The following is a 20,966-nucleotide window of genomic DNA, read 5'->3' as shown; positions in this document are numbered from 1 at the left end:
GACTTTCCCCAGTTCTGGAAAATAATATCTGGAGATTGTAATTCCAATATGCACATGCACAGGAAGGAAGTAACAGAGTAAAGAACATACAGTTAGTAACTCAACCTATTATTTTCTAAGCATGTGGTTTTTATGATTCAAATGCATATGAGAATTACACTTGTCACTAGACCACAGACTGGTTAGGATTTTGGATTTTTTCATATTCTTCAATGTAGTGTTGATACTGATCAGTAAGGAGAGGCTGATTTGCTTCATCCATGTTGCTTCTGGCACGAATCAGACAAGAAGCGCCCGCAAAAATGACCGCAACCAGTGATAATGCAGCCACTACTGCTATGGTGACAATCTCAGAAATGCTAAAACTCCGACCTGTTTGCAAATAAAATGAGAGCAAAAAATAAATAGTAAAATTGTTGCCAAAATTGATATCCTAAATGTAGGCGTTGTTCCAGGCACTTGACAAAATCCTTGTATTTAATTTTTATTGGCCACATTGCCTTTTATAGCACCTGGCATCTTCAAAGCACTCCCCAGTTTCTCATAATGACTGCATCCTATTGGGATAGTTATTATATCTGCTCTGAAGGTGAGGAGATGGTGGCTCAGTGTTTAAATCACTTGCCCAAGGTCATTTGGTTAGTAGACGGTGGAGCTGGTTTTGGAGCCCAGATCTTTCAGGATCCAATTTTTGTGCTCTTCCACTGAACCCCATTGCCTTGGTTAAGAAAAGGATTTAAAATTAAACCAGGAGATTTTGAATTTCACAACCTCTCTTAAAACGGCTCAGAGTGCCTCACTTCATGTCTTTTAAGATAAACAACTAGAAGCACGTTCATGTCGTAGAAAAATAAGAGTGTATTACACAGGGCATATTTTACAGGGCTAAGCTCAAAATTCATTCTCTGTGCTTCTAGAAAGGTGATCTTTGATAATTACTCTTATCGCATCTTCCTTATTTGTAAATTGAGGATTTTAATACCTTCCTCAGAGGGTTGTAAGTATTAAACAAAATAGAGTGCTATGTAACCAGCTCAACCAGGTCAGAATGGGGTCCCAACAAATTTTAAATTCATTCTCTTTACCCCCAAATAAAAATTCAAACAAAGCTATTTAATCATAGTGGAAAGCTGTGGGTTACTTTATCTCAGAAAACTGAGATTACTTTAAAGGTAACAAGTTTGATTTTGGAAATTTCCACAGTAAAAATACATTTTCAGTACTCACTTGGCCATTGAACTTCGTAAGTATAGCCCAGGTTGTCTGGAGCAGTAACAAACATTTCTATGTTGGTAACTGGAGGCCAAAATGGTACCATATTGTATTGTCTGTTATGTCCAATAGGGGCATTTTCCAGTGGATATGTGGATATATCTAAAATATGTCAAAGACACCTTGTTAATAGACATAATCAGTTTGTATTAATATATTATTATGTTCTGAAGGTGACTTAAAATGTTTAAGTGTAACAATAAAAGTTCTTTCATATTTTATACTGAATAATGACATAAAAAATTATAACAGCAGAACTGGGAATTGCATGAAACAGAGCTCAAACGCTTTGAGTACAATAGTAACATGTCATCCAATAGAAAAAGAAAGTTTAAAAGTAAGAAAGTTCTGGTATTTTCTTATCTATGATAATCATTAGTTGTTTTACTTCTAAATTACAGAAACTATTTTCAGTAAAATTCATTAAACTTATTTTCAAAGCTAAAGAAAGACTGAACCTATAATTTGCTGTAGCATCATCTGTTGTTTAAATTTAGGAGGCCGTGTATCTGATGGAGGTTTGTCTTTGACTATGTATATTTCTGTTTAGTACTTTTCATTTTTTCTGTTTAATTAGAGCAATAAATGTGAGCTTATTCCCTGGGTTCTTACTCTGTTATCAAAAAGCATTTAACATTTTGAATCAAGGTCCTATAGTACTATTTGTTTCTTGCCACCTTTCATCTTTCTACTTAAATACAAATCATAGGCATTTGTGTTATTAGTGCCTTTTTGTTATCAGAGATAAAAGGAGTGATGCTCTTTGTGGCAAAAAATCTTTCTTTATTGTTGTTGTTTGTATTTATGTTGGTACAATTAAATGCCAAGTGGAATGTCACAAAACCAGAATTGGAAGTGGGTTTGGGCAAGACATTAGTGGGGATATGTTTAGAAGAGCTGAAATATGTGGGAAGGCTAGTTAAGTATAGAAGTATTGCAAGAAGTATATTACCTGGACAGTCACTGCAATCCTGTGAAGCATAGGAGAATTTTTTAACATCTACTCTAAAGAAACATTGATCATAGAAATGGCAGGTAGTGTTTATATTTTTGTAAATTTAAATTTAATTACTTTAAAATTTAATGATTTCAAATGTACTCTGAATTAATGGTAATTAAGTATGTATCCATTAAAGTCTATTGTGTTCCTTCTCATGTCAGGTACTGACCTAGGCACATGAGCTATAGCATTGAACCAAAGACAGGATTCATGACCTCAAAGCACTCATACTAATTACTTATTAAAGTTAGATATTAAAGCTAATAACTTAGATAATTTTTTAAGCTTCCTATTTTTTCTTTACTGAATCAGCCTCAACTCAGTTCAGTTTCAGCTGCATCAAAAAGTTATGTCCATTAAAATAAATGGAGGAAAAGAAGACTAACAAAAGTAACAATTGCATTGCAACATTACTTCCCTATGTCAGATCCTTCAATGGCTCCCCGGCTCTCACAGAGTTAAATTCCATGCCTTTAAGGATCTGCTCCAGTTTTCCCTCTGGCCTTGTCATCTCCCTCCATTTTTCATCCCCCTCCCTCCTCTGCTCCAGCAACAGTGGCTCCTTTGTTCCTTTCTTAGGACCATCTTTCTTTCTCTATTTACACAGTCCTCCCTATCCCCCTTCCTAATATTACTTGTTTACGAAGAAACTCTCCCCCATACACTGTGTCTAGTTACATATGCTTGTTGTCAGCTTATACATTGCTGTCTAGTTACCAGACATAAATGTCTAATAAAAGTGTGTTTTGTTCATCCACAAACCTATTAATTCGAGTTGTTATTGAAATAAAAGTAGTATAACAAAACATGTATAAACTGATAGTTATAAATGTAAAAAGAGAGGAATGTTTTTATAATAAATAAATGGAATGCTTTGGAAAGATTTACTAAGAATGAATGGCTATAACACTGCTATAGAATTAGGAGTGGGCAACTATGACTGTAAAGGGTTAGGGAAACTTTATGAAAATTTAGGATAATACTGTACTCAGCATCACAAGGGTTGCGAATTTCTTGTTTCACTTTAAAGAAATAGGCAATGCAAATTATAGATAATTCATTATGGTTGCATGTATATATATAAATACACATGAAAAATCAGGTGGAACTCCCAATCAGTGACTTCATAGAAGATTAATAAGTAGATAAATATTTATATTTAGGCTATTTATTTCTTAAATGGTTTTCAGTTGAAACAAACTCTTTTGACCAACTCATCAATTCATAGTCCAAATCAGGTTAGATTAGAATCTACTACTGTATTTTCTCTCTCTCTCACAAGCACACACACACACACACACACACCACACACGAGCACAGAAGTAAGAGGTGGCTGAATTAATAGATGAATCAGTAGATAATCTCCAATATTATGTTTATGTCCTTGATGAAATAAAAGTACATGAGCCAAAATTTAGAACAATTTTAAATGTGAAAATTTATGATGTTTTAACCAGTAAAAGCACATTCATCGTTCGAACAGTATTATAACCCTCTCAGCTGAGTGAAGAGAAAGTAGCCTCTAAATAACACTTTAAAGAATGCATTAAAATGAACTTAAAAGAGATGTTCTATGGTGTGATATAAAAACCAGCATTAACTTTTCAAGTTGAATAAAATTTCCATTTGTGAGAGGCTGTAACATAATAAAAATCAGAACTGCGGTTTATGAGTATAATTTTTCTGTCTTTGGGGTATCAAAGAAGAGCTCTTTAAGGTTTTCACATCCATATGAAAAGCAATGAGGATGTTCATTGGAAGATATGAGAAAGAAAAATTGGGGAAACATGGTAGTTAGTCATCTTTACATGGTAAAGTGGTGAAGGGATTAGTTTTTAGTCCTAGTGAATGTTAATAAGTCTCGTCTTTCTATTACCATACTGAGAGACTTCTTATCTGCCTTTTGAGTGGTTTAAAATTTTTGGAAATAGCTAAATATTAGAGCTATTTTGTCCTATTGTAAAGCGTAGTTTAAATGTGTCAAGTTCTTAGCCTAATGTGATAACTATGCCATCTGAACAGTCTTGTTTGCTGAGTTTGCAAAAAGCATATGAATGAGTCTCACCAGCATTGTATCGCCTCAGCCATTCATCAAATACTGCGTCAGTGAATGTATGTAGGAGGACAAAAATAGGATCATTGGGAGATAAATGAGTTTGTCCCCCTGTTCCATTCAGGAATAGATGAGCCAAATTGTGAAGGCTTCGCACAGCAGGGTCATACCTTCCTGTGGGATGACTGTAACCTAGATATAAAAATAAAGATGAGAATAGTAAAATCCTTTACAAATATCTGACTTTTTAAGTCTAAAGCAGTAATTATATTGGGAAACAATTTTTCCTGAGCTTGTCAGGCCAATTTTTACCTTGGTGTAATAGCACTGCTTCTCTGAACCTATGGTTGGTGACATTTGTTTGCTGTAGTAAGAGCTAGGTTAGTTTGAAGCTAGTGGCATGACATTCTAAGTGTAGCCTCTAGGTTAAAAATAATGACCTGCAAAGGATACCAGTCAAAATATATAGAGCACTCTATTTTGACAAGGCTAACATTGGTCTACATGGAAATAAAGACAATGGAAATCTCTAGCTTCTACAAAAACTGCTGATACAATTGGGAGAACACAGCTCTGATTGCCCTGAACTTAAATTGCCAGATGTTACTTTAGTCTCCTGCCTTACTGCTTCAGACTGTCAGCATGTGTATTTTTAGAAAATTATTTCTGTGGAGAAGTTAGAATTTCTCAGAGCTTTTTTTATCATCTCTGTACTAGTTTTAAATATCTGAAAAGACTGCTGTCAAAACATTTATAGAACTTTTGAGAATGCTCTCTATTCTATACATATATATATATATACACACACACACATATATATATTTATATCTTCTCCAAAAACATTTCCATATTATGCACTACATATATTTCACATGTGTTTCATATATGTGCATGTATGCTCAGTTGCATCCAACTCTTTGAGACCCCCATGATGGTAGCCCTCCAGGCTCCTCTGTCCATGGGTTTGTCCAGGCAAACATACTGGAGTGGGTTGCTGTTTTCTTCTTTAGGGAATCTTCCTGTCCTAGGAATTAAACCTGCGCCTCCTGTATTGGCAGGCAGATTCTTTACCACTGTACCACCTGGGAAGTCGTGCATCATACATATCCCTGTTTATATATAATCCACATATTACACACCTATTACATGTAATATATACATTTCCCATATGTTATATATAACAGATATACTTCCCATATATACTTTCATCACATATTGTTCGTGTAAGTATATTAGGGAGAATACATGGATAGATCACCAATGGAAGTCGGGAGTCTCTGATGTGGGATGGAGTTATAAGTGTGTAGTTAGCTTGAAGACCAGAGGTGGGAGAGCAGGGTATGCCTGTATATTATAAAAGCAATATTAGAATTTGAAGTGCATTAAGTCAGTAGTGTAATTATAGCTACTCATTCATTCATTATTCTTTTTTATATGTTTATTCTATTATTTTTTTGACTCATAAAACATTTAAAGACTGCCTACATTGTACATGGTTAGGCACTAACCTTTTTGTACATTCTGTCTGGAAATCAGTATAATCTGTCTTTTGATTGGGCATCAATAAAATACACTCTTATATTCTTAAATTCTTTACAGAATCACTACTTAACAGCATTAGTTTATAAATACCGCTTTAGTCAAAATATGGTGATTATTGAGGAATCTCCAAATCAGTGCATTCATATGTAGTTATTAAAATTAACATAAAGATAGGAAAGAATGGCATCTAATTTTAATGATAAAAAGGGAGATAACTGAAAATAATTATCAGATCTATATATCAAGTATCTTAGATCAAGGGAAAGAGAGATCTATTCCCTTTTTCGGTTGGCGGGGAGGGTGGTCTAACATGTACGATACTGTATTTAAGGTAAAATTTGACAAGAACAAGTTTATAATAAAGTTAAACGTGATTCTGTTCTTTTAAGACTTTAAATATGTATCATGAATAATTTAGAGGTATAAAAGTTTTTTATATAATAATTATAAATGATATAATTTTTTTAGAGGACATAGAAATTTTTGATTTGAATCTGTGCTCTGTTACTAACTAGCTGGATATCTTTTCACTTCTTTGGACTTGGTCTCTCAACTTTAAAATACTTGAATTATTTAAAGAAAATCAAATTAAATATCTCTAGATGCTAGTTTGATTTTTTATAGTTCTTAAAAAAACTTTCAGGATGATACCTCAATAATACATATGCCCAAACCAGACTGTTTATTTGATGTCAACTATTGGATGTTCAGGATTTTTTTTAAGAAAAAAATTAATAATATCTCCAAGTCTTGAATATTATTTGCCTATACTAAAATTTGATACAGTTGTATCCATATTGGCCAGCTACTTAACAGAAATTTGAGTTTAAATACCTTTTAGGTATTTTAAGAGAATGGAGGATCCTTTCCAAGGGATTCTCCTGTGATACAAAGAGTTTCAGGGGCTACGCTTTTCTTTAAGAAAGTTGTATTTAGCAGAGGACTGTGACTATATCATGATAGGCAGCCCTGTTCATATCACATACACATCACAGGATCCATATGGCATTCAAAGGTTTTTTTAAAGAGATTTAATCTGAACACTTGAATTTTTCCTGTAACAACTAGATCAATTCAGAGCACCAGTTTTGTTTACTTGCCTTCCACTGTGTTTCGGAAGCTGTTTGTAGAATTAGAATAAAAAGGAGGTGTGTCAAATGAACCAACTTCCAAGCACTGAGCGACATCCTGTGGTTCAGGAAGACGTTGCACCATTGGCCTGGCCACATTTCCAGCTGGGTTTCTCTTAATTGGCCCACCCTCAGTGCCTGGGAAAAAGAGGGGGTATGAGAACACATATAGAACATTTAGAGATCTTAGCTTTCCTTATTAAATTTGTATACATGGGGTCTTGAACACAGAAAGACAGGTTTTCCTTTGTACAAGAGAAAAAATTTCAAATGCATATTCTGTGGTATTAAAGTGATAAAACCTAGGTTATCATGTCCAACTTCTGTGAAAAGGGAAAATATGTAATAGAATCACCTGAAGAAAAAGATAATTGTAAAAACAGATAGAGGTCCTTGTATTCGTTAAATCAGTATAATGTTATTAACATATCAGTATATGTTAAATCTCTTTTTTCAAGAGAACACATTAAAACAGAAGTTCCGTGGAAGATTAATTTTGTGAATACAATCTCATAAACCAAAATTCGACACTGAAAGCCATATTTCGCATTACATGGAATTTTGTTCTTGAATGTTGTTTCAAGCTTTCAAAGAAATAATGTTAAAACAACTTTAACTCTCTTTGGGAAGTGATCTATATTTCAATCAACACATATTTTTCAGCAATTAATGTGAAAAATAAAAGTTTTGAAAGTTAGTGTGAAGAAAGCTGAGTGCTGAAGAATTGATGCATTTGAACTGTGGTGTTGGAGAAGACTCTTGAGAGTCCCTTGGACTGCAAGGAGATCCAACCAGTCCATTCTAAAGGAGATCAGCCCTGGGTGTTCTTTGGAAGGACTGATGCCAAAGCTGAAACTCCAGTACTTTGGCCACCTCATATGAAGAGTTGACTCATTGGAAAAGACTCTGATGCTGGGAGGGATTAGAGGCAGGAGGAAAAGGGGACAACAGAGGATGAGTTGGCATCACCAACTCAATGGATGTGAGTTTGAGTGAACTCCGGGAGTTGGTGATGGACAGGGAGGCCTGGAGTGCTGCAATTCATGGGGTCACAAAGAGTCGGACATGACTGAGTGACTGAACTGAACTGAACAGAACTGAAGATAAACTGGTAAACAAAGGGCTGCTATACTAGGGATAATATATATCCCTAGGAATATAAAGATGCCTTTGGGGATACAGGCAGGGAGAGAAAGAAATAGGGAAAGGATGGAGGAGGGAAGGAGAGAGAGGAAAAAAAAAAGAGAGAGAGAATACTAATTCTTCCCAATTGGGCAGCTTCAGGAAGATTTCATTGGGTATACAGATTTGCAAAGAGCCCTGAATATCTGAGGAAAATTGCCAGAAGTAAAATAAGAAAAAATTTACAAGTCAAACATTTTTAAGCAGAGATAATAATAAAGGATGACAGGCTTTTTTCTGTGCATAATATAAGCCGCATCAGAGCACAAACTCTGTTCTTGATCACCAGTGTGTCCTCCAGTCTTGATCCAGTAGATGGCATATGAAAGTGAAAGTGAAGTTGCTCAGTCGTATCCGACTCTTTGCGACCCCATGGACTGTAGCCTACCAGGCTCCTCCCTCCATGGGATTCTCCAGGCAAGAGTACTAGACTAGAGTGTGTTGCCATTTCCTTCATCCAGGGGATCTTCCCGACCCAGGGCTCGAACCCGGGTCTCCCTCATTCCAGGTAGACGCTTTAACCTCTGAGCCACCAGGGATGGCATATAATTGAAGCTAAATAGTTGTTTGGTGTATGTTGACTTATGAAAAGATAAGGTTGATTTGGATGAGAGAGCCTGTTAGGTGAACAGCTAGCCTGGAGCATGTGGCAATGGAAGCGGGTAGTGGATGGCAGGAAATATAGGAAGTTAGACCAGAACTATTTTATTTATTAGGCCCATGAAAGAAAAAAGGAAAAATAACATTTTATTGAATACCCATTAATGTTTCTGATATGATGCCAAATGCTTTGATAAAATATTTTTCTCACGATAATTCTTTCCTCCCTCTACTTTTCTTCTCCAGTAAAATTATCCATCCCTGTGGTTTCACTGGTCGTCTTTTACAGGACACACATACATGTACATCTTTAGAGTGAAGCTTCCCTGGACATCCCATGCATATGTTCTCATATGCTTTCTAGACAGTCTCTCTCCATTTACCAGGAATGCACCAAACTTGGTACACTAAAGAGTTATTTTGGAGAAGGAAATGGCAACCCACTCCAGTATTCTTCCCTGGAGAATCCCATGCACTGTAGCCTGTCAGGCTCCTCTGTCCATGGGGTCTGAAGAGTTGGACACAACTTAGTGACTAAACCACCACCAAAGAGTTATTTATTGACACCTAATATTTTTCCAGCCACTAAACTATCCAGCCACTAAGCTATTTTTAATTCATCATATGAAAGACATATTCTTTTTCTACACAATACTTCTCAAATCTACTTTCTGCTTCAGACACTCTGAACTTTTCATTCATTCCTGCATGGGAATCCCACAGGACTCTAATCCATAATAAGTTAATAGGTGCAATGACAGAAGTTGTCCATATGCAAGCAAATTAAAAAAAAAAAAGTCACAGGGAGAGATGAAGGTACCTAAATATACACCAATCCTCAATTTCATCTCATTTCACCAAACAAAATTCTAATTTTATACTTATATAAAGTTTTATACATGGTTACTTCTCTTATTCCTATATACAGCTAAATAATCTAACGGTAAAAAATCTACCTAATTTTGTTGTTCTATTTAAAATATTCTAAGTTTACAATGTAATTTAATATTTGGTGCTTAAAAATATGTGCAGAATAAATGTTATGCATACAATAATGGAAAAAATAAATTTCAATACTTCTAGCTTTTATATGGAAGAACAAAAGTTCAAAATATTTAGACATGCCTGAAGAAGAAAAATAAAGTGAGATAGAAAGACTCTGATAATTAAGACCTTGTGTTAGTATCAAGGGAGATCGTAAAAATAGGATCCAAGGAAGAGAACAGACAGCTTCACAGGAACTGTTCCACAAAAGACAGAAACATGACCTATGGCAGAGGGCATTCAGACCACTGGAGAAAGGATGTTAGGACAGTTGGTTAAGCATTCTCTTTATTAATCTAGTCAGAAGGTTGGAAATCAAAGTGACATAATAGTAAAAATAATATAACAAAATAATAGTAATCTTTATATAACAATTATTATTATTAAATGTATATTTTTTTTACTCCCAAGGTACTTCCAATTCTTTCTGTAGATTTCACATTTCCTAGGGACACATTTTCTGTGAAATTCCAGTACAAGACACATGACCACAAAGCAGTGCTGAGTTTACTAAGAGGATTAACTAATACAAATAGACATTTCCAAAATAAGAAAGCAAGCAATGCACCAACAAAGTTGTTCAGAAAAAGCAATGGAAAAATGTATAGGTACTTTCTTCTTTCCCTGGAGCACCCCAGATTGCCTGGACTATCCTAGGTACTTAGTGAATATCTGTACACCCATTCTCTATAATAAAAGTGAACTTCAGTCTGAAGTCCTTAATAGAATGAAAGGCCTTCTGGCAGCACATTTAATCTCTTTATCTAATAGGGAATTCCAAATCCTAGTTGTCATTTGAAACTTACTGTTGCAAAGGGTTCCCAGGGTATCATAATCTTCCAAGGATTCGCAGACCACTCGCCATTGAGAAAAGACAGAGTTCGGGCTTATAAGAGTGGAATCAAAGTTGCTTCTTGATCCCATCAAGTCATCGGTGCAAATGTCGCAGGTGTTCTTCCCAGTGGCAAAATTCCAGTAAGGGAGGGAGAAAGAAGGATCCTGCAACATTTCCTAGATCACAGAAACTCTGTTAGCATTCTCTGCTTTTGTTTAAAATGCTCCCTTTGTTTGGTTTACTCCCTGGCAGCCTGCTTCTATTAGTTTTCTCAGCCACTTGGGAACCAGTTAGTGTGTCTGCAGGGCTAGCGGACTTAGATCCCTTATTTAACAAAGCTCCTGATTTACGACAAGAAGTCACTTAGGCACTAGAGGGAATGAAACTCAATTCATTATACCAGAAGTTTCTGCAAATGCTTTGGGGCGATGTCTTTTCTTTTTCAGGCAAGTTGGTTATACTAAAAATTATCAACAATAACTTCTACTCTTTGACATTTTCGCTTCCTTCCATTTTCCTGTCTCTAATTGAAGTATCACAAACTCTTGTCTGGAGTTAGATCCAGCCTTGAGATATATTATGTGAAGCAGTGCTTTTTATTTCATTTCTGTTTTTTAATTTAACTGAGTCAACTTTAGGCATTAGATTTTATTTTGGCCACACACTATAGAGGCTTCTTTGAAATTAGCCTTATCTGCCTGGTGTTTTACTTAGAGACTCTGCTTCAGAATCTAAACTATGAAGACTCAGGCCTTTGCCAGAAACCAATATAGACAGGAAATGCTTAACGGAAGCTGAATATTTTTCTAAGCGTGCTGTTCTTTAGCCCAGGGACCTAGTTTCCATTTAGAGCTGATCTCAACAAATAAAAAAATGCTGGGCTCAAGATCACATGCTTATTTTATTGGGTTCCTTTAAAGATATATTTATTGTACTTATTTCTCATTCCTTTAGGCCTTTGGGGAACTATATTTAGAGTGTGGGATAAATGTAGGGATTGCCATTGTTTAATCTCACCTTGCAAACATTGAGTATTTTTCTGCTTTTTTACTCTTAAACCCTTTCTAGGAAGCATATCCTTGTCCTTGGGGTATTTTAGAGGGTCAAAAGCTTTCCAGTGCATCCCTCCTTATTGATCTCCAGGGCTTTAGAGGCCTTGTTGAGCAGCCATTGTTCTGGTTCACAAAGATTAGTGACAGCTTCTGAGGGATCATTAAGAGTCAGTTTGTGGTTCAGCAACTGGCATTTCGGAGCTGGAGCATATTCATGTGGCATTTCAACTGTGCATTACATTTAGATTATAATTTGTTGGATCGCTTGTGAAGTTGGGTTTTAAAAATGTAAGTCATAGAGGTTGAAGTTTACACAGGCACAATTGAAGCTTTTAGATACTTTCCACCTGCCCTTTCATTTTGATGCACTCGTGGGAAAATGACTTGAAGGCAAGAAGATCTGGAGTTGATTACAAATGACAGATTTATCTACTCATAATCTACTAAATGTCTTATGTGAAATCAGAGCTATAAAATATGAAGTTCAGAGTAGCAGCTGAATTCATTTAATCACTCTCAAACTGCATACGGATGGACTACGTACATATGAATATTTTTTTCTGTATTTTAGTGCTTGAACTCTCTCCCTTCTAACCATTTATTTTCTTGGATAATGCTGGGCATAAGTGTACTGCAAATCAATACATGAGTCTGCCCCCAGATATTTTTTCCTGCCCTCAGATATTTTTAGATTTTAATTTGTGGGGAGGGAGTCATTGCTCTTATTTCACCTAGAAAACAGATTCAACTTGTTGATTTCCTAGTTGAGCTCTAAGACTATTAAAGCGGTTAAAAATTAGTTTGTGATTGACAGTTGTAAACTATTATATATTATAATACATATATTATATATTCATATATATATTATATATTCATATATTATATATGAAATGGATAAAAAACAGTGTCCTACTGTGTAGCACAGAGAACTATTTTCAATACCCTACAATAAACCATAATGGAAAAAATATAAAAAAGAGCATAGATATGTATAAGGTTGGTCAAAACATCTGTGTGGGTTTGTCCATAACATCTTACTAAAAAACCCAAACGAAATTTTTGGCTAAACCAATATAACTGAATCATATTGCTGTAGAGCGTTGTAAATCAACTTACTTCAATAATGAAAAACATTTAAATTCATTTGAAAATGACAATACTTTTCTTAAAATAGAACAAATAGTAAAAGAAACAATAAGAAAGTATCTTAACAGCTACTTTAATGTGATTTTAGTTTATCTGATTAAAAATAAACTGGAAATAACTGTTTAGTTTCACTTCATGCTAAAAAACCCAATGTCTTTAGATTAAAATGATGTCTGACCTAGTGGATATTGTTAGTAGGTTTCTGCTATAAGCCTCAAAGTGGTAGAGAACATGGAAACATAGGAGTTCAATTAGAATATGCCAATTTAAATGAAAAGTATTATTTTTGTAGTTTAAACCCTGTATATATCATACAAAATCATCAACTTATAAAATGAGCTATATATTTGGAACTTGGAAGACTGAAAAGTCATATACACTTTCCTCATCCAAACTAGGAGGGGCTATTTGTTTACATTTCAGAAGGGAGACAGATCAAATGAGAGTCCTATATTGTGAACTATATGAGGGTCATTTTTTCAATGACAGAGTTGTAGACTATGTCCAGTGCTTTAATTCACACCTACAAATACCTCATTTGGCTTCCTGACCGTTGATGTGACTTTCTTTTCACTTCACAAAGGATAAAGATTAATTAATAAGGAAGTGATTTGCATAGGGAGAGATTTAACAGAACACCAAAGGCAGGTTAATAACATGAAATTGCTTTGTCATCACCTGTTTTGATCATTCAGGGCACAGTGAATTAATGACTTACAAACAAGTTACCCTCTCTGTAAAAGATATGAATGTGGCCATGTCTCATGCATACCTGCATGTCTCTCTCCAGCTGCAGCAGGTGGTACCTGTGCCAGGTGAGAAATGCTGGTCCCTCGTGAGAGAAATCCACTTCACCAAAGCTTTCCTGTCCTGCTCCCAGGAAAGTCTTTTTGACTGAGTAGTAGTGTGTCCAAACGAAGTAGTTATAAATGGAAATGTTCTCAAACTGCGGTGTGTTGCCATCTGGCCCCAGTATTTCTTCTGACCTCCTTGTGGCAATGACAAACTGAGGGTGAGTGGTGCGCTTTGCCATATCCAGGGCCCGGACAAAGCGGTTCTTTTCTTCTGTACTTAAGTCCAGAAGGTTTCTCCTGACTTTAGAGACACAAAATTCAAATGTGAAAACATCTGCCATGTGAGCATGGATAGAGAATACTCAATCATCTTGTAACCCCATGTCCCACTAACCCATGAATGATAATTTGCATCTGTGCTCACATCATTTTATACTTTAAAAAATATCCTTTGCTAAAATCCCTTCTTCATGTCTGCTTTCTCTCTCTGATCTCCTCCCTCTTTCTCCAACTTACTCTATATAGAGTAAGAGCTTTCCTTAATCTTACCATAGACTTTATGATTCAATGATCCTGTTGTAGGCTTCTGCTCACTATTTGCATATTTCTTGTAATTTTCTACCTTTTAATACCATAAATTTTGCAAAAATATAGTATGTGGTTTAGCATAGTGGTTAGGACCAGGGTCTAATTCTGTTACTTGGCACATATTTCTCTAAGCATCAGTTTTTCATCTGTAAAGTATATGTAGAAATACCTGCTTTATAGAGTTGTAATGATTAAAGAGGACACACATAAAAAGAACAAATTTATGACTACCAAAGGGGTAGGTGGGAGGGATAAATTAGGAGTTTGGGACTAACATGTACACACTACTATATATGAAATAGATAACCAACAAATACATACTGTATAGCATGGGGAACCATACTCAATCTTTTTTAATAACCTATAAGAGAAAAATCTGAAAGAAATAGATATGCATAACTGAATCACTTTGGAGTCCACCTGAAACTAACACAATAATGTAAATTTAAAACCGAAAGCTCAGTAAGGGTTCTGTGAAACTCTTGATCTCATGTTTGGGACAAAGAGAACAATCCAGTATTGCCGCCTGTTACTATTTAAATTTCTGTCATTTATTGTTGTTTAGGCTGCAGGCCAGGCTCACCCTGTAGAATGGCTGAACTTGATCATCAGAGTGGGGAACGTCTTTGTGGTCAGCAAGGGCTGTGCAAGAATCTCTGGATTAGAGCTGGACAGATCTCAGTGTGAACTCCAGGTTTCCCACACACCAGTCACATGGAGTTGACCTTTCTGAGCTCCAATATGTATTCACAATTAACATAACTACCTTGCAAAGTTACTGAAAGGTCTAGTCATGAACATCTAGCATTGTTCCTATTATAAAGGCATTGTGCAACACATATTTTGAAAGGAAATGTTGTTAGTTAGAAAACCTGATTTTCAACTTTAACTCCTTAAATACATTTCTTAACTTCTCTAAGTTTCCTCAGCTATGAAAAGTAAGGCTTGCGTTTTATGATTTCTAGGAGTTCTTAAACCTCAACTGATTCAAAGGTCTACAATATTAAATGTGTTGAGTTCCATGCAGGACTGTGCATCCATTCAGTCTCTACTTACCTGTGAGAACCCTCTGGTCACAGGCAGCCCCTCCCCAGCCAGGGCGGCAGGTTCCACAGTTGTGTCCTGAGAAATTGCCATTGCAGTGGCATGTCCTGTTGAAGAAGCGTGTGGGCCAGCCCTCTCGGTCATCTCTGCCATCGTGCGGGTAGTGGTGGCTGTGGGGCCGGGAGTCGGCTATCACCACCTCACATCTGCCCCTCCCTGATGAGAGACCGCAGCGGTCAGACCCGGGCCCAGACAGTGGGGACAGGTCTGGGCAACACACGCCATTCCTCAAAGCCTCAATGGTAGCACACTCTCTTGGGAACTGAGCCCAGGCCTGCTGGAAAAAAAGCAGGACTAGGAACATGTAACCCAGAGAGAGGAGTGTAGGAGATTTCATTCTGCTTGAAGCAAGAATGCAGGACAGCTTCTGGTTTGCAGCCCTTTGTGTAGAGACCAAGGCACGTAGATAAAAATCAAGCTGAAAAGAAAATAGCAAAATGAAATTATGCAAGTTTTTTGTACCATTATAAATGGCATGAGGCCCTTCCCAACCCACCTTCAAAATGCTTTTCATGTCTGTAAGATGACATTACCAAAATGATAAAAATAGTAATTTACCTTTAAAAATTTGACAGGTATAGTATCTATGTAATTAAATCCCCTGTCCTAGTCATTTAATTTTCTTCATTTTAATTTCTATTTATATAAAAAATACTTCTCATGGATGTCACTTATCAAAAATACTCATTAACAGGTCAGCACCATTAATTACATTTATCCATGGAGCTGAAAGAAGAAATGGGGGCAGATTTCTAGCAAGTTAGTTTCCAGGGCTTCAAGTCCCCCATATTCTCATGGAGTTTTGGTGGGAATCCACCCACTCCCCGTAGAGTTTCTCTCTATGGGAGAGAGAAACCTTGAGTACCTTGAACTCCTGAAGGCATTCTCTGCTGAACCTCGCTTAGAGCTGAGTGTTTTATATTTGCTTGTTCCCTGATGTCAGAACTTTTAATTGCTTGTGGGTTTTCTGTCTGATAGCTAATCCCAAATCAGTGCACCCCAACTGGGAGGGGCCAGTCCTCTTTTCTACCCTTTACTAATCCTTTTTCACTTCAGTGAGTTTTTCTGCTCTTTAAGTATTTGGATAGCACATGATTGCCTTCCCACTGATTTCCTTGTGATGCTTAAAGTTTTAAGAAAAGGTCAGAGCCATGAATTTGGAATACAAATCAGAGAAATTAGAGAGCTTTTGTTTTCATTGCAGATAATTTTATTTTTTCCTTTGGCAACGTATCTTTAAAGGATGAAATGAGATTATTTACCTCTTTCTTGGTGATAAAGGGATAGGCTAGTGTTTGTACCTGATGGTAGCTTTTGATTATGTTTCATCTTGCGAACAGATACTTTATTTTTAACGTGCCCAGAGAGAATAATTGTAGTAGAAAAAGCATCAGGTACAATTGCAACAACTCACATGCCATTGCCTGCTGGCATTGACAGTTGGGTAGTCCAACTCCCTTTCCTCCAATAGGTTGGTGTTCATCTCCATCTCCATGGCAAAGGATCCCAGGGTCACTGCTACACATAATGTTTAGAAAATGACCACTAAATAGTTTACTTTTCCTGCAGTCTCTGCAAGCAGTCTTAAGTTAATGGCATTTAGGGTAATAGATTCATATATTACAAAAGAAATTTTTCTCTGGAGTTGAAAACCCATACATGTGAAATTGGTCTTCAGAATAATCTTTAGTTTGAAATGCATAATTACTATGCAAAAGTTATCAGAATTTGTGATCAGGGTTAGCTGTCCTATTTGACTCTCAGTCATAAAATTGTCCAGAAACCTATATAAAGGACTTGGGCATATGGCACAAACAAAAAGCCAACCAAGGCTATGTCTACAAATTAAGATGAAAAGAATAAGGATTTCCTGTTCATAGGCTCTTGTTAAGACCACCAACATGATTTATTATAGCCTTATCAAACCATGGTTATTAAGATTTAAGTTTGTAAATCTAAAATGTTATTTTTTAAAAATTTATTTTTATATTTTGTTATGTATGTAATAGTCTACTAATACAATATTAGAATATTTCCTAAAATTGCAAAAATGCTGTCATCATTACTATATAAGTAGGCTTCAGTGACCAGATTTTTTTTCCACTATGTTTTCAAATGGAATACATAATTGTTGCATGTGGCAGTATTTTATGTTTTTTTAAAGGTCAACTTGATACGTCATTGTAAAAATATTTTCTCTCTTTTTGTATATATCCATTCTCTTGTTAGTGAACAATTGGATTATTTTCTTGGATTTTTAATTTAATTTTTTTGTCTTATTACAATGCTTCTATAAAGAGTCTTCTAAATGTTTGTTTTTGAACATATAAGAATTTCTCCTCATGAGTATCTAGGAAGTGGATTCATAGTCATAGGATTCATGAATATTTATGTTAGTTTTAAATTGTTTTCCAAAGTGGTTGTATCAATTTATTCCACCAGAGTGCTTAATATTGGTTCACGAACTTGCTAACACTTGGTAATAATAGGTTTAATTGACATATATAGATACAGATAATTCATTCATCTTAATGACTAATATGTTTTAATACTATTCTTGTGATTTGATCCCTTCTGTTTCTTTGATTGTAAATTTTTTTCATGTGTAGTGCCCATTTTTTGTATGTATATTTGATTTTTTTTTACAATATATTAACCTTTTTATTTTGTATTAAAATATAGCTGATTAACAATGTTGTGCTAGTTTCAGGTTGGAGAAGGCGATGGCACCCCACTCCAGTACTCTTGCCTGGAGAATCCCAGGGACGGGGAAGCCTGGTGGGCTGCCGTCTATGGGGTCACACAGAGTCAGACACAACTGAAGCGACTTAGCAGCAGCAGCAGCTAGTTTCAGGTGGACAACAAAGGGACTCAGCCATGCGTATACATGTATCCACTCTTTCCCAATCTTGCCTCCCATCCAGGCTGCAACATAACATTGAGCAGAGTTCACTGTGCTATACAGTAGGTTGCCCATTGTTTATATTTTCTGTCTTTTTGCTCTATAAGACTTTTTTTATATATTCTGGCTTCCTAATATTCTGTCATATACCTATATTGAAAATGTTGAAAATATCATATTCTAATTTATGGCTTAGGTTTTGCATTCTTGACACAGTTTTCTGATGATTAGTAGTTTTTCCATTTTAATGTCTTTGTGTCAGTCTTTTACTTTGTTAATAGCTTCCATATCTTGTTTAAAAATGCTTCCCCTTGTATAAGCAATGGACTATTTTTTGATATTGTCTTCAGCATTAAAAATTTAAATATTACTTTTCACATCAGTCTTTAAATGCATATGGAATTGGGTCCTTCTGCATAATGTGAATAAGAATCTCAGTTAAATTTTTATTTCACACCAAAACTCAGTTTTTTCTAAGCACCATTACAGACAGGTCTGTCCTTTCCCAATCATCTGCAGTATCACTCTTTCCGGTTTTCATTTATGAGTGGACTTATTTCTACCATTGCTGTTCTGTTCTGTAGGTGAGTTTGACTATCCCTGTGTCAATGCTATATATTTTTAAAAATCTAGTCACATCATAGGTCAGGAATCATTCTCAAAATACATGTGGAACACTTCTTGGCCCCCTGCAGAAGTTATTTCTAAGATTTCTTTGATGGAAGCTAAGTTTTATACAATAATTTTGCATTATAAGGTTAGCAGATGCACACTATTATATATAGAATGGATAGATAGCAAGGTCCTACTATATAGCACTTGGGACTATATTTATTAACACCCTGTAAGAAACCATACAGGGCTTCCCAGGTGGCTCAGTGGAAAAGAATCCACCTGCCAATGCAGGAGACATGGGTAGAATCCCTGGGTCAGGAAGATCCGCTGGAGAAGAAAAGGGCAACCCATTCCAGTATTCTTGCCTGAGAAATCCCATGGCAAGCTATAGTCTATGGGGTTGCAGAAGAGTCAAACATGACTTAGTGACTAAGCAGCAGCAGCAGCAGCAATAAACTATACAGAAAAAGGAACAGAAAAAAGAATTGGGCTATTCAGAAATACACACATGAGCAGGATATAAAGACTTATTAGTAACCACCATTAGTGTACATTCATATATTCAAAGCTGATGTGAAGCTCGTATCTCAAGAAAAAGGGCTAGTCCTTCCATCCTAATGTTTCCTTTGAAGTCTTACAATTGTCATTTATAAAAGATGGAATCAAAAAGCTAAAGGATAAAGACCAAGAATTTAGGTTAAGTTGAGGAGAAAAAGAGTTTCAGAATGCCTTTTTTCCCCAGAAATATTTCTGATGTATGTTAATATATTTAGTGATCATTTGTGGCAAACAGTATTGAATATGTTCATTGTTCGATTGGATTGCATGTTATTAAATTATATGCTTAGTTATACTAAGCTTAGTATAATAACTAGAATACCAAAGGCATTAAGGCAACTCAGAGTCATCTGTTAGGCTGGTCATGTGGCTTTGCCTCACGGAGAAGCTTAAATTCTGTGAAAGGAAAGAGGAAGAATGTTAGGGTTGTGTTTTTGTGTCACTGAGCAGAGATTCAGTCAAACATAACATTGCTATTTTAGAATATTTCAAGTTGACATTTCAGACAATGTAGTTTCTGATCAAATGTGCCATTAATTTCTTAATTGAGTTTTCTAAACTCCAGGACGACAGATGATGAGATGGTTGGATGGCATCACTGACTCAATGAGCATGAGTTTTTGTTGGCTCCAGGAGTTGGTGATGGACAGGGAGGCCTGGTGTCCTGAGGTTCATGGGGTCTCAAAGAGTTGGACATGACTGAGCGACTGAACTGAGCACAGTATTGCAATTACTAGTGTTGGGGTAGTTAACAATAACTTGATTTCTGTATAGTGTAATTCTCTCTTGCTAAGTTTATATTAAAACAAAGCGTTTCTTTTACTGATGATTTCTGTTCTGTTTGTACAGATGGCCTTGTTAAGAGTTCCCTACAAAGAAATTTTTAAATATATACGTATATATTAGGTGTTTAAGTCAAAATAAAAAAAAATACTTGTTTTAGGGGTGGAATTAAGTAGTGCATTTGTTGTGTAGTTAAAATTAATTAACTACTCATTTCTAAAGATTGTATCAGCACTATAAGATTTGTAAAAGATAAAGTTTCCATTATTTTGTGATTTTTAAACATATCTCTATGGTCATCATCATGACCATATCCTCTTACTTGGCATTTACTGGGTGCTAGGGGCACAAACAGGGTTGATACTCTGAAAAAAACAGGGTAGTATAGCCATTATACTCCAAGTCTTTATGAAACAGTTAAATATGTGTGTAGTGAGCATATTGACTCACTTCTTACATTTTTAACCATGGTTTGGAATTATATAGAAATTATCAAACCTGTGTAATTTATCAATAGCATTGATCTACATTCTCCTTGAACTTCTATAATAATATCCATAGTATAAAGCATAGGAATAGTGATAGATTGTTCTAGCAAAACAAATATTTAAGAAGCCATAAACATTCTACAGTGAAGAAAGTCTCAATTAATACAAAATGAACACTCAACCATTTGTTTTCTTATTAACTACTTGAAAAACTTAATGTATCAGATATAATTTTAATTTATAAGTATAATATTAGTGATGTTACATGATTGATTTAC

At 35.6% G+C, this 20,966-nt stretch overlaps 1 protein-coding gene across 1 annotated transcript; it reads right to left on the bottom strand.

The window, feature by feature from the left end:
- Positions 1-87: 87 nt before the first annotated feature.
- On the bottom strand, positions 88-16,227 carry TYRP1 (tyrosinase-related protein 1). Its single transcript, XM_010856995.1, has 8 exons — positions 16,208-16,227; positions 15,295-15,760; positions 13,629-13,951; positions 10,630-10,834; positions 6,968-7,135; positions 4,338-4,517; positions 1,228-1,374; positions 88-372 (listed from the first exon to the last, which is right to left on the bottom strand). Exons 2-8 carry the CDS (start codon positions 15,677-15,679, stop codon positions 167-169), a joined length of 1,614 nt encoding a protein of 537 aa, XP_010855297.1. The 5' UTR covers positions 15,680-15,760; positions 16,208-16,227; the 3' UTR covers positions 88-166.
- Between the last annotated feature and the right edge of the window lie 4,739 nt (positions 16,228-20,966).

The sequence above is a fragment of the Bison bison genome, unplaced genomic scaffold (genome assembly GCF_000754665.1).
Source record: "Bison bison bison isolate TAMUID 2011002044 unplaced genomic scaffold, Bison_UMD1.0 scf7180017864376, whole genome shotgun sequence".
NCBI classification, from domain to species: domain Eukaryota; kingdom Metazoa; phylum Chordata; class Mammalia; order Artiodactyla; family Bovidae; genus Bison; species Bison bison.
This window is presented reverse-complemented; position numbering and strand designations above follow the sequence as displayed.